Source organism: Dipodomys merriami, unplaced genomic scaffold, assembly GCF_024711535.1.
Source record: "Dipodomys merriami isolate MVZ:Mamm:240054 unplaced genomic scaffold, mDipMer1.0.p SCAF_4, whole genome shotgun sequence".
Taxonomy (NCBI): domain Eukaryota; kingdom Metazoa; phylum Chordata; class Mammalia; order Rodentia; family Heteromyidae; genus Dipodomys; species Dipodomys merriami.
In genome coordinates this window covers 56,605,629-56,619,050 of record NW_027205603.1, presented here as the reverse complement: position 1 = coordinate 56,619,050, position 13,422 = coordinate 56,605,629, and the positions used below count along the sequence as shown (strand labels likewise).

At 41.2% G+C, this 13,422-nt stretch overlaps 1 protein-coding gene across 1 annotated transcript in view; it reads left to right on the top strand.

Moving 5' to 3' along the window:
* Nucleotides 1–8,742: 8,742 nt before the first annotated feature.
* Nucleotides 8,743–13,422, top strand: part of Nbn (nibrin) — a 39,475-nt gene continuing 34,795 nt past the window's right edge. Inside the window, exons 1-3 of the mRNA XM_069991029.1 lie at nt 8,743–8,917; nt 11,578–11,711; nt 13,117–13,265. Coding sequence (XP_069847130.1) covers nt 8,881–8,917; nt 11,578–11,711; nt 13,117–13,265 — 320 coding nt within the window. The 5' untranslated portion in view covers nt 8,743–8,880. The remainder of the gene's footprint in view (nt 8,918–11,577; nt 11,712–13,116; nt 13,266–13,422) is intronic.

The following is a 13,422-nucleotide window of genomic DNA, read 5'->3' as shown; positions in this document are numbered from 1 at the left end:
TGTGGGGCTTGAACTCTGGGCCTGTGTACTGTCCCTCAGTTCTTCAGCTCAAAGCTAGCACTCTACATTTGAGCCACAGTACCACTTTTGGCTGTTTCTGCTTATGTGGCGATGAGGAATTGAACTCAGAGCCTCATGCATGCAAGGCAAACACTCTACCACTGAGTCACCTTCCCAGCCCTATTCTTTTATTTTTTGAGACAGGATTTCACTATGCAGGCTAGACCCCACAATCCTCTTGCTACAGCTTCTCAAATATGGGATGACAGGCATGCACTACTAGATTTTTTTATATATTTTTTTACTGTAAAGATACTGTATAGAGGGGTTATAATTACATGAGGAAGGTAATGAGTCCATTCTTATCCAGCATTGTTACCTCCTCCTTTGTTTTTCCCCTACCATTCCTTTCCTTCCCACCTCCCCAACTCCTCTCTCCACCCCCCCACTCCGCAAAATTGTAAAGTTCGAATTCAGCATACTGTCTTGTACATCTCATTGTTACAATAGGTCAACCTGTATCCTTATTTCAGCATTTTGTTATTTCCCTTCCCCTCCCCAAATTAGAAAAATGTATATACAAGATGCAGGACACTGGAATCACATACAGTGATAACAGAGGTTGTACCATAGGGGAACAACATACAAAGAAACACACAAAAAAATCACATAGTACTTTATGAGTACATTAAAAAGAACAAGAAAGATAAAATCTCTTATGTCCCAATCTTGGGGTTCGTTTCACTTAGCATCAGGTTATATGCTCATATGTACATAGCTTTTGACCTCTTCTGCATGTCCTATACATATACTAGACCCAGAAACACCACAAATCAAAGAAAGGTTAGACAAATGGGATTGCATGAAACCGCAGAGCTTCTGTATGGCAAAGGACATAGCAAGCAAGATCAATAGAAGCCCACAGATTGGGAGAAGATCTTCACTAGCCATACAACAGAAAAGAGTCTCATATCTAAAAATATACTTAGAACACAAAAAATTAAATCCCCCAACAACAAATCCTTAAACAAGTGCCCAATTAATAAGTAGGCTAAAGACTTAAAGAGAGACTTCTCTGAAGAGGAAATAAGAATGGCCAATAGACACATGAAGAAATGCTTAACTTCTCTAGCCATAAAAGAGTTTCCTCAAAAGACTCCACATAGAGCTCCCCTATGACCCAGCAATCCCACTTTTAAGCATTTACCCAAATAATCACAAACAAGGTCATACTAAAGCTACCAGCACAACTATGTTTATTGTAGCATTATTCAACATAGCTAAGATATGGAACCAACCCAGATTCCTCTCAGTAGATGAATGGATCAAGAAAATGTGACACACACACACACACACACACACACACACACACACACACACACACACACACACACACACACACACACACACACACACACACACACACACACACACACTGGAATTCTATGCCTCCATCAGAAAGAATGATATAGCCCCATTTGTTAGGAAATGGAAAGACTTGGAAAAAATATATTAAGTAAGCCAAACCCAAAGATCCTATGGTTTCCCTTATCTGCAATAACTAGATTGGGTTTTAAAGTTTCCTTGGGCTGCTTTTCACAAGAATGTATCAAAGATGTTTTATCTGCTTCTATTTAAAAAAAAAAACACTTTTTCTATCTTTGCAATCTCTTTAACAGTGTGAAATTCTGGCTCAATTCTTATTCAGTAATAAAACTTTCTTTTCCACCTTTGTGGAAAGGTTTTCTGGAGAAATTTGAGATTTTGTATTTTTATTTTCTCAATATTACTGAGCTTCAGGCAAACACTCAGGTGCCTAGTATTAAGTTGTATAGTTCTCATAGCTTGGATAGTTGGATAATGAAGAACCATGTCTTCTGAAAATGGCTAGAAAAATGCACAGCAATTCTCTATTCGTAGAGAGAGAATAAAGTGACCAAGGAATTCTTTGATTAGTTTCTGTCTCATAACTGAGGTATAATCAGTAAGGCCTAGCTGTAAGGCAGCAGTACATTACTTCTAGTAGGAAGTGTCAGACTGGTGGTATCCTTGATGTACACATTTTAGGTGAAAAATTCAGCAGTGGTACTCACTGGATACTACATTAATTATGACCTGTATAATTTGTGGGTGGGGATGGGAGGGAAAAGCTGGGAAAGCATGGGAAGGGGTGACATGGTCCAAAAAGAATTTGACTCTTTACCTGACTTATGTAACTGTACATCACTATGATAATAACAATAAAAAACTTAAGATATACATCTAAGCCTTAGAAAAGGAAGTTAAAGTTATTTATTTTGATGTTGTTTATGATCCAGCATTCTCTGTCTGAGCTGCACATAACAGGGATTGAGCAAGAGTACTGCTCCAAAGACTCCATCAAGTCTGGGATTGAAGGCAACAATAGAGAGCTACCCCGAAACGCAGGTAACTTATCATTTTGTTCTTGTTATGACTCTACTATAAACTGGCTTTCTGCTACAAGGCAAATAAACATTTATCAGCTTCCTTTATAATTGGGGCAATGATATAAATTTTTTAAATCTGCATTTCTAAAAATTTGTGATTTAAAAATATAGTTTGAAGAAATGTAATAGGCCACCTAATGTGGCACTAAGAAGTCAAAATATGCTATTAAGATAAAATAACTAGTCAAGCGGAAAAGGTCAAATAATGTGATGTTAGGAAAATGAACCCTTAAATATGTATTTTAATGTTTTCGTTTCTTTCATGCATGTGTTTCTAACGCATTTATAAGATTATTTCTTTGTTGCTTTGTATGTCCCTCCCCCACAGTGTAACCCCCGCTTTCACTATATTTGATGTCAGTATAACATGTGGAGGAGATGGGGACAAACAAGTCGTTTAAGGATTCAGGTGGACCTGTTGCAACAATGAGAAGTACAAAATGTCATGTCAAAACCAGCTTTACAATGTCGGTGTGGGGGGGGGAGGGGGGTATAATTGGGTGGGGGGAGGGGGGAGGCGGGGAAGGGAGGTGAAGGGTAAACAAAGGAGGAGGCTGCAATGCTTGGTAAGAAATGTATGCATTATCCTGCCCATGTAATTGTAGCCCCTCTGTACAGTATGTTCTCAAATAAAATAAAATAAAATTAAAAAAAAAAAGATAAAATAACTGACCTGTCTTATGGATCTTTGGTGTTTGAATCTTCATCTAATTTACACATTTTAGATCATTAGAATGCATTGGTTCTTAAGATGCTTTGCATCAATTAATTAGCTTCTTCTAATGACTTCTGCATTGAAAGTTTACTCATGATCCCACTACAAAGGCTTATTTGTTTTCATCCTAAAAAGTCAGACTATTATTTGATATTTGACATTATTTTATCTTCAATTTAAAAAATAAAGTAGCCAGGTGCCAGTGGCTTACACCTGTAGTCCTAGCTACTCAGGAAGCTGAGATCTGAGGATCACAGTTTGAAGCCAGTTCCAGCGGAAAAGAGTCCTTGACCATAAAATTCGTATCTTCAATTAACTACTCAAAACCTGAAGTGGAGCTGCAGTTCAAAGTGGTAGAGCATTAGCCTTGATCAAAAGAGTTCAGGGACAGGGCCCACACCCTGAGTTCAAGCCCCACAACAGACAAAATAATAATTGTTAGGGAAATGGAGGAGAAAGGAAGGAAACAGGCTGGACTCATCTTCTACAAGCAAGGACTGGTTATTGAGATAGAGCAGGGAGGGACACAGACTTCCCTTCCCCTGGGCTTGGAGACTGTGTAAGGGAGCTGGGACAGGAGCTGGGTTTTTATGAAGACTGAGCAAGGAGGCAGAGGTTAATGAAAAAGCCACTAGGTCAAGGGAGGTAGGGGGCTTTTCAGTTGGGCCCACAATGGAATGTTTACAGCCAGGCTTAGATAGATTGCCCTGCTGGAGTCAGGCAGTCTGCACTTATCTTTGGTGGGTTGCCTGGTATCTGGTGTGCACCTGGGAAAACTGGGTGGGAGTCAATCCTTTATATTGCATCTTTGGATACACAGAAAGAATGGGCCAAGAGGGGAGGGGCAAGTCCTTCCTATAGGGTCTTTGGATACATAAAAAGAATTGGGCTAAGAAGGGAGCAACATGTGATAATGAAAACAAAGCAGATTCCCATCAGTAATAATAATAATAAATAAAGTATAGTCAAATAGCCAATTTGACTTAGCTAACTCACTGGGGTTTCAGTTCAAAAACTATGCCTTGGATTAACACTTGTTCTCTATCTGCTTCTAACCTTCATACTTTCATATTCACACTTCCAACAAGAACATTGGTTCTCCACATGCCTCTCATTCTGCCAGACCTTCCACTTCCAACATAACAATCGGGAAGAGAAGTAAAAGAGGTTCCATGAGTAGTAAAGTTGAATGAAAAGTTATATACCTGCCATGCATCCATCAATCAGACAGATATTACAGATAGGAATGTGATTAGACTAGGGACACAACAACTTACAAACTATTCCTTTCTACCCTCAAGAAAAGTTTTTTTTTTTTTAAATAAAAAAGCACTAGTAATTATTTTGTGACTGCTGTGACAATAGCTAGGATTACTGTGATAGTGTTTCACTTAATTCTAACAATAATATTGCCAAGCAGCTATTGCTTAATCTTGCTTATAAAGAAGGGGCAGGGGAAGAGATACTTTTGTTAGCTGACCATTGTATAATCTTGAAACAATTAAATCCTGGCACTACTAAACCTATGCATTAACCAAACTTTAGATATTTTTAGCAAGACTGAAGCAGTTTAGGAGGAGAACAAGATAGTCTTTCAAATGATCTTAATCGGATTACAAGAATTGAAGATATAATAGAGAGAATTTGATAAAGCAAAATATCAAGGGAAGTAAGAACATAATGGTATAAGCATAAATAGGAATTAGTCATGCAATTAAAAATCAAATCATATCCCAAAGCTAGAAATAAGAGCAAGGATGAATAGTGGGTTTAGATTTTAAAAGAACTTTATCTTGAAGAGTAGGATCAGAAATTGTAAGGACATTTTTGGCATCAATTTCTGCAGTAAGTTATGATACCATATTCTTAGCAGGAAAAGGATAACAAGACTTAAGCAGCTTGACAAAGATGTAAAATACTCATCAGGGTGATAGATAATGGTTTTTCTTAAAAGTAGGAAAAAGTACTGATGAATTTTGGTCTGTAATTCAACCGATTTTACAGCTTATAGGTTTAATTTAGCTTCATATTTTCAAAGACAGAGATTTCAAATGAGAACCTTTGCAGAAAAGGTTGTTGTAGAATTTGTTTGAATTTGTAGATAATTGAGCTATAATTGAGAGAACTAAGAGATGTGAGAGTAAAAGCAGTTCTGTGAGCTGCATGCAGTGTGGAAATAAGCTGTATAAAACAAAACAACAATCAAGCCATTGATCCTGGTATTTGGTCTGGGTAGTAAGGAAAATAGAGACTGATACATTTTCCAATGTGAAATTTTCCAATGTTTCTAGACTTTAATTACCAGGGAACAGATATTAGAAAACCACCTCTCCCTGGGGAACCAGGACAGGAGTTAAACATTATCAGTGCTCTGTTAAATACTGGTAAGGAATTGTTCCTGATAAGCCTCTACTGTAACCCCTTATATTTTTTTAATTTTTCCTATGTAGGCTGAGATATCGGGGTGGTTTTCTTCCTTTATCAACAGCTCCTAGACCATTCCCTGGGGCCTTTGTGGCTTTGAGCAAAGCACTATCAGCTTGACTGCACAGATACTTTGAACAACTCCCTGGATATCTTGAGGAAGATGTATGAAAACCACGGTTTATTACTAGCTCCTGAACATGCTATCTCAGCAACAGCTTGAACCAGACTTTTTCCCAGCACAAACCTTATCAAACTCTAAGTGACCTTGCAACTATTTCCACATATGACAGATAAAGAGGGCTCCCTTAGTGGCCCAGCAGAAGGTCTGTGACTGGTGCAAACACAGATCTTCATTTGCATAAATAGGTGTCATGATTGGTTGACTGGTAGCAATGACTGTGCCATGATTGGTACAAGCACAATCCTTCATTCACACAAATGGATGTCCATGACTGGTATGGATATCCTTGTCATACCTGCTTTCAAACTACTGAAGCATCCATTGAGGGACAGTCGCCTGTGCTGCTTTATGCCCCATATCTCAACATAAGGCCCAATAAAAATTTGTGGTAAATAACCAGGCGCCAGTGACTCATGCCTATAAGCCTAGCTACTCAGGAGGTTGAAATCTGAGGGTTGTAGTTCAAAGCCAGGCTAGGAAGAGAAGTCTTTGTGACCCTTATCAACAGTGAACTACCAAAAAAGCCAGAAGTAGAACTGTGGCCCAAATGGAAGAATATTAGCCTTGAGAGAAAAAAAAAAAAGCTCAGGGACAGAACCTAGATGCTGAGTTCAAGTCCTAGGACTGGTACAAAAATAAAACCTTTGATCAAATGATCTTCCTTGTCTTCTTTTTATTTTCAGCATTAATAGAGTGGAAATAAGAAGAAGAAAAGTGCAAATAATGGAGGTAGGAGCAGCAACAGGGTAGTGGATATTATCCCAACAAGATCAAGAGAGGTGACAAGCTCTCTTCCCTAGTGGCAAGAGCCACCAACAGAAGCAGCATTGAAACAGATAGTAGCTGACCTGGGCTACTTGCATTAGCAGGGGATTGACAACCAACTGCACCTCCCATGGTATCAGGAACATCAGGGCCTGATCAAAGCAGCAGGAGCAGGGCTTGCCTCTGTAGCCAATCCATGCAGCAGCAGTGGATGTGACAAAAGAGAATGAAGCAAAAGCAGGAAGAGTGAAACTAGCATTTGTGGAATATGAGAGTTGTAACTCTTGCCCTTTCTGTAGGCCATCAAAATGCTTGGGTCTCCAGCACTTTCAAGTATGCAAAACAGTGCTGCTGTTCTAGATGTCTAAAATCCCAAGACCCCAACCAATAAAGAGGAGGATGGAAGCTGCAAGACTAGAGGATTGAACCTCTCATTTCTTGCTGTTATTTATCTTTGTTGTTCCTTGGGATTACAAAAACCTACTAAAGGCTAAGAAAAATTGGGAGAGCTTCTCATCTATCCACATTCTCTCTCACTAGAGCAGGACCCTAATCAACTGGTTTGTGACAACAGGTCTGTGCTGTTGTCAGAAAAAATAGAAAGCACGGGATTTCAACTTTTCTTTATCATTCTCCACTGCTCTTTCTACCTGGTAACCAGAGAGTAAACAGGGTAAGTTAAAATATTGGGAAGGACTAGGACTGCTAAAGTAAGGCAGTGACTCTTCCCCTGAAAAAAGACAGGACCTAGCCAAAATGAATTGATAAAAACAAGGAGAGTGTATACAGGATGATAGTCTGGGGATACTGGACAAGAGGTGAAAGGAAAATAAATTTGGATGACTGAAAAGTTTAATGAATTGAAAGCATTTTCCAGGGCTAGAGGATTCACCCTGGCAAGGAACTCTGAGAAACACTGCTGTCATTCTTCTATGATTTTTAGAAACTAAAGAAAAAGTGTTAAAGCCACACTAAAAGTAGAGATGTACTATACCATGTGCTATACCATGTACTATATATACCATGTGCTATAGCACATGGTAGTTGCAAGGAATGCACAAAGTAATTGTGCTAGAGTGTTCTACCATGTAAAGTTGGAAACTCCAAAGTTCTCATTTGGATCCTACAGAATCTTAAAGTGACAAGAATTCCCAAATGAGAAGGGCAACAGCACCACTGAGTAGCTAATAGTAGCTCTTTTCCATAGGTCATAATTGATGATAAAAGAAGTGGGGATGATAGAATACTGAAGTAATAGAGATTAAGTAGTAGCACTTAACCACCACAAAGGTACAATTATCCTAATGAATGTCAAGATTTGAGTGACACCCACAGTTCTGAACAAGGGAAAGCTTTTAAGGCAATTATTAGGATATGACAGCCAGAAGTGGAAAAACAAAACAAGGAGATAAACTCCATCTACAGAACAAAAAGGTATTGTGGTATCAGGAACATCAGGCAGAAGGCAGCAATCAAAATAAAAATTCAATGTGAGAAGTGGGTAGTGATGTCTTGGGGGCTGCTGGATTAAAGGCACAGGTGAATACCGGAAAGAGACTGTTCAGCATGTTGTTAGAAGAAAATGGAACCTGACAAAACAGAGAAGTTAGAAGAAGTTGATTCCAACTTGGAAAAGAGTTGGCTTTGGGGTGAAATGCTTATCTTCACTGTTATTATTACAAAGGAATGACTGCCATGTGAGTCATTGTCAATTCATTCATGCAACTACATACGTGATCAGATTTCAATGTAGTTAATTTGAAACTTTCATTGCTTTGGAGCTGATTTCCAACTTCCAGTCACAATTACAGAAAACTATTTGTGGATGCCCTGGGGTTTCAATCAGGGCCTGTACTTGGACATGTGAACGCAGCACGTCTTTTCTTCTCGGTTATGGTTCAGGTAGGGTCGGGTCTGGCCTGGTTTGCTCAGCGCCTAGCGGATTTCAATCCTCCTACCTATGGCCTCCAATGCAGCTGGGATTACGGCCCCAGAACGCCACACTCTGTTTTGGCGGGGAAGGAGCTCTCCTCAGTTTGCCCGGCTGGCCCGGAACTCAGATCCTGCCCAGTTCTAAGTCGGTGGGATTCCAGGCCGTGGCCGCGAATCCGGACGCGCCCTCCCGCCTCCGAGCGCGGGCTCCTCCCCTCCCGGCAGGGGGAGCCCTGGCGGCCACGTCGCACGCCGCCCACGTCCCAGTTTGCGCGGGGCTCGCCCGCTCTCCGGAGCGCGCACGTCTCGGAGCGGGGCGTTGTGAGCCCGCGCCCGGCGGAGGGCCGGGAATCCGCGGCTGTGCTCCGCCAGGACTCGAGGGCGCCGGAGCCATGTGGAAGTTGCTCCGGGCCCCGGCCCCGGCCCCGGGTAAGTGCGGGAAGGAGCGGGGAACGGGGGCCGGATTTCCCGGGAGCCGCTGAGGTGTGGAAAGTTTGTCGGGCGACGCTTCCGGTCCATTCCCGCCGCCTTCCGGCGCCGCCTCGGCTCCCGCCGGGAGTGTCGGGGGGCCGGACGCGGCAGCCCCCGACTTGGGGTCTGAGAGTCCCGTCGTGGCGGGCCGGCGTGGGGGCGCGAGCCGGGCTGCCCCAGCGGCCCCTCCGGTGTGACGTCTCCGTGAGGTGACGCAGGCCGACCTGGTGACGTCCACCGCGGAGGCCCGAGGCCCGGCGGTCAAGTGACTTCCGGAGCCCGGCCCGGGCGGCCCTGGTGATTTTCCGAGCCGAGGGCTTGTGGCGGTGCAGAGCCCCGCCCCGCAGCGGGCAGCACCCCCCCCACCTTGCCGCCCCGCCCCGCAGCGGACAGCACCCCCCCACCTTGCCGCCCCGCCCCGCAGCGGACAGCACCCCCCCACCTTGCCGCCCCGCCCCGCAGCGGGCAGCACCCCCCCCACCTTGCCGCCCCGCCCCGCAGTAAGCAGCACCACCCTCCCCAGCCTTGCCGCCCCGCCCCGCAGCGGTTCACCCTCTCCCCCCAGCTTTGCCTCAGACCTTTACCCTGATTATCAGAATACAGAAAAGGTTGATTCCCTTCCACCTCCTTTTTTCTCAATTGTCCCAGTTCTCTTTTGTCCCAGATGATCAAAATAACAACAATAACTCTGGATGAGTCTTGTCCCCAAGAACTTTATGGCTGGGGGTGGGGGGCATGGGGAGCAGAGTCTAAATTGACTGACAACTTAAGGGAATACAAAGATTTAAGAAAAAAAACTATAAAGGTACAAAGGTAAAAGGCATCCTTGTGGCTTGAGCACCACAGAGTAGGTGGGCACGCAAGATTGCGTTCAAGGAATGGGGGTAGGGGGTGAACCCATTCCTGATGGTTTCTCTAGGTATGTAACAACCTTGCCAGGCACCAGTGGCACATACCTGTAATCCTAGCTACTCAAGAGGCTGAGATCTGAAGTTCAAGGTTTGAAGCCAGCCTGGACAGAAAAGTTCATGAGACTCTTATTCTCAACTAATCAGATTATCTAACAAAAATAATAATTGTTCGTTTATGTATTAAAGCTGTAGCTTTAATAGTGTGGTGGTGTACACGTGTAATCTTAGCACTTGGGAGGCTAAAGCAGGCCAGCCTGGGGTATGTAAGGAGACATTGTCTCAAACAAAACCAAACAAAATGGGAGGTGAGGGGGGAGATAGAGAGAACCTTCAAAACAAAGGTTCAGAGTTCCCTAATTACCTTGGCCTGACAATATTTTTGTTTGTTTGTCAGTCGTGGGGCTTGAACTCTGGGTTTGGGAGCTGTCCAGGGGTGCTCTTCAGCTCAAGGTGAGTGCTCTACCCCTTGAGCCACAGTGTCACTTCCAGTTTTTTAGTGGTTTATTGGAGATAAGAGTCTCACAGACTTTACTACCGTGGCTGGCTCTGAACCACGATCCTGAGATCTCAGTCTCCTGAGTAGCTAGAATTGTGGGCCTGAGCCACCGGTGCCGGGCCAGGTCTGACAATATTTACAGAAAGAAAAAGGAAACAACGTACTGAGATAACCTGATTGGTTCCACTTTAGCAGTTGCCCTTATCTGCATGAGCTTTGAGATCACTCTTGGCAACCGAGCAAGACTTTATCATTAAACAAAACAACAACAACAAAAGGAATTTGATGGACAGATTGTAATTTCAACTGTTTAGAAAGACCTCAGGACTTTGTTGGACTCATATCCAAACTGGTCAAGTATATCTATATCTGCCCCATGGTGGCCCATGCTTATAGAACAAACTCCAAGTCTCCACATATACATAATGCTTCTCCAACAATTCATGATTTACAACTTTAAGAAAAATTAATAGCCAATCCATGATTTAAGACCTAACTTTAACATTAAATTAAAATTCCCCCAAATATGTTCTGGCATATGATCTGAATGTATATGTGTTTATTCTTGGTCCACTATCATTCCTTTCTTTTTTTCCCTTAGATCTAAGACCAGAACTCACTCTTTTCACTCATTGGCTAGCACTGTACCAACTGACCCACACCTCCAACCCTTATCATACCTTTCACTGAAGCTTTATTGCATATTTTGCTATTAGGCCAGGTTCCTGTAATATTTTTCTTTTGTTGAATATCTCTTCGCAGATTTTCTCAATGATGATTTTTTCCCCCTTGGTAGTACCTGGCTTTGGACTCCAATTTCAAACTTGCTAGGAAGGTGCTATTACTACAGAATCATACCTCAGCCCCGATATTCACTGTTTATTTCTGAGATGGGATCTTCCTTCCTACCTGAGCACAATCTGTCTACTTTAGACTTCTTTTAGACCTACCATGTCTAGCTCTTTGTTGAGAAGAGACCTCCCAAACTTTTCTGAACAGGCTGGCCTTGAACTTCAATACTACCAATTTCTACCTCCCAGGTAGTTAGGATTACAGGTGTGACCAACTGGGACCCAACTTACAACAAACCTTTGATCCACTAATCATGTTCCAAACATAATATTGTAATTTTGTCATGTGTGAGATGTCATACTGTACATATCCACATGCATATGCGTTTATATTGTATTTTATGTTTCGTTTTCTCTTAGGAGAACCATACAGACTTTTGACTGGTGTTGAGTACATTGTTGGAAGGAAAAACTGTGCTATTCTAATTGAAGATGATCAGTCAATCAGTCGAAATCATGCTGTGTTAACAGCTAACTTCTCTGTAACCAACTTGGTATGTGTTACTAATTTTACTAGCTTGTATTGAGGGGATTGAAATCAAATAAGTTCACTTTCGTATGTGAGAAAGTTCATAGGATCTTTTATTTTATGAAGTTTCTTAGTTTCTTTTTTTAATGTTAACAAAATTAAACTCTTATAAGGTACTGGGAGTGTGGCTCAGTAGTAGATCACTTGCTTATTGTACCTGAAATCACCAGCACCCACAGAACAATAAAGCAAAACAAAAAAGAATTAATAACAAAACTCACACATAATTGGCAGTGGACTAGTGGTTAACTTATTTTAAATTTGAAGTTTCTGTTTTAGTATTTCATTCTTAGCAATTTAGAAACTCAGGAAGTGGGCATATATTTATATATAATGAACATTTTGTGTTAACTATGTGCACCTATAATGGAATACCTAAGATAAACAGCTTAAAGGAGGAAATATTTATTTTGGTTCACAAATTCAGTCCATGATTACTTTGCTGCATTAAGTTTGACCTGTGGAGGCACAATATATCATAGCAGGAACACTTGGAGTAGGAGGCTGCTTACCTCAAAGCCGCTAGGAAGCAAACAGAGAAAGGAAGGGACCCAGATCTCTGAATCAAGGGCACAACCCCAATGACCACTAGTCCCTACCACTTGGGTTTCATGACCTTCTAATACCACCACAGGCTGACCACTTAACCTTTGACACATGGATGTTTGAGGGGAACTTCAGATCCAGGCTACAGGACAATTATTGAATGATAAATGTATGTCATTTCATTGTGCCAGATCTGGAAAAGGAGAAGTGGCTGGACTTAAATGACTCCCACTCTAAAGAGTTATATAGCTGTATGATCATAAGCATTTCCAATACCACACAAGTTTTACAATGAGAATTACTATATTAGGAAAAATGACTTGTACCATTATTATATCTACTGTGTGATATAAAAGTGATAAATCATGTATTTGTGCTCTTTATACATTGTTAGCTTTTAGAATAAATAATTGGAATTCCTGCCAAAAGGAAAGTTTATTACTGTAACCCAGAAGCTCTACCTTTTAATTCCATACTCTCATTACACCAATTTTTAACTATTTGATTTTGATAATGTAAAAATAATTTTTCTAGCAGAATGAAACTGATGTGTTTATATATGGAACTGTATCAAAGCTCTCAAATTCCGAATTTGAGAGGCCAAGAAAAATCCTACTAGCTTAGAAAATGTGTATTCTAAAAGGGGTAATCCTCACTAATTAAGAAAGTATCTTTAGGGACTATTAAGGGAATGCAAGTTGAATGTTCTTTTCCTGAGGACAACTAAAGCAGTGGCAATCCTGTACCTTTTTTTTTTTTGCCTATACAGAAAGTTGTTCATTTGAAATGTTTTCCTTTTTAAATAATTTGTTGATTTTTTTCAGAGTCAAACAGATGATATTCCTGTATTAACAATAAAAGATAATTCAAAATATGGCACGTTTGTTAATGAGGAAAAAATGCAGAATGGCCTTTCCCAAACACTAAAAACAGGAGATAGAGTTACCTTTGGAGTGTTTGAAAGTAAATTCAGGTAAGAAGATTTTTTGTGTATATATATTTTTTTAAATGAATGATATTGGGGAGTGAACCTTTTGTACTTGCTAGCGTATGAAGTTATTATATCATTATTAAAATGGAAAGCTTTATTTCACAGCAGTCAAATTATCCACGGAAAGAATATTTATGAA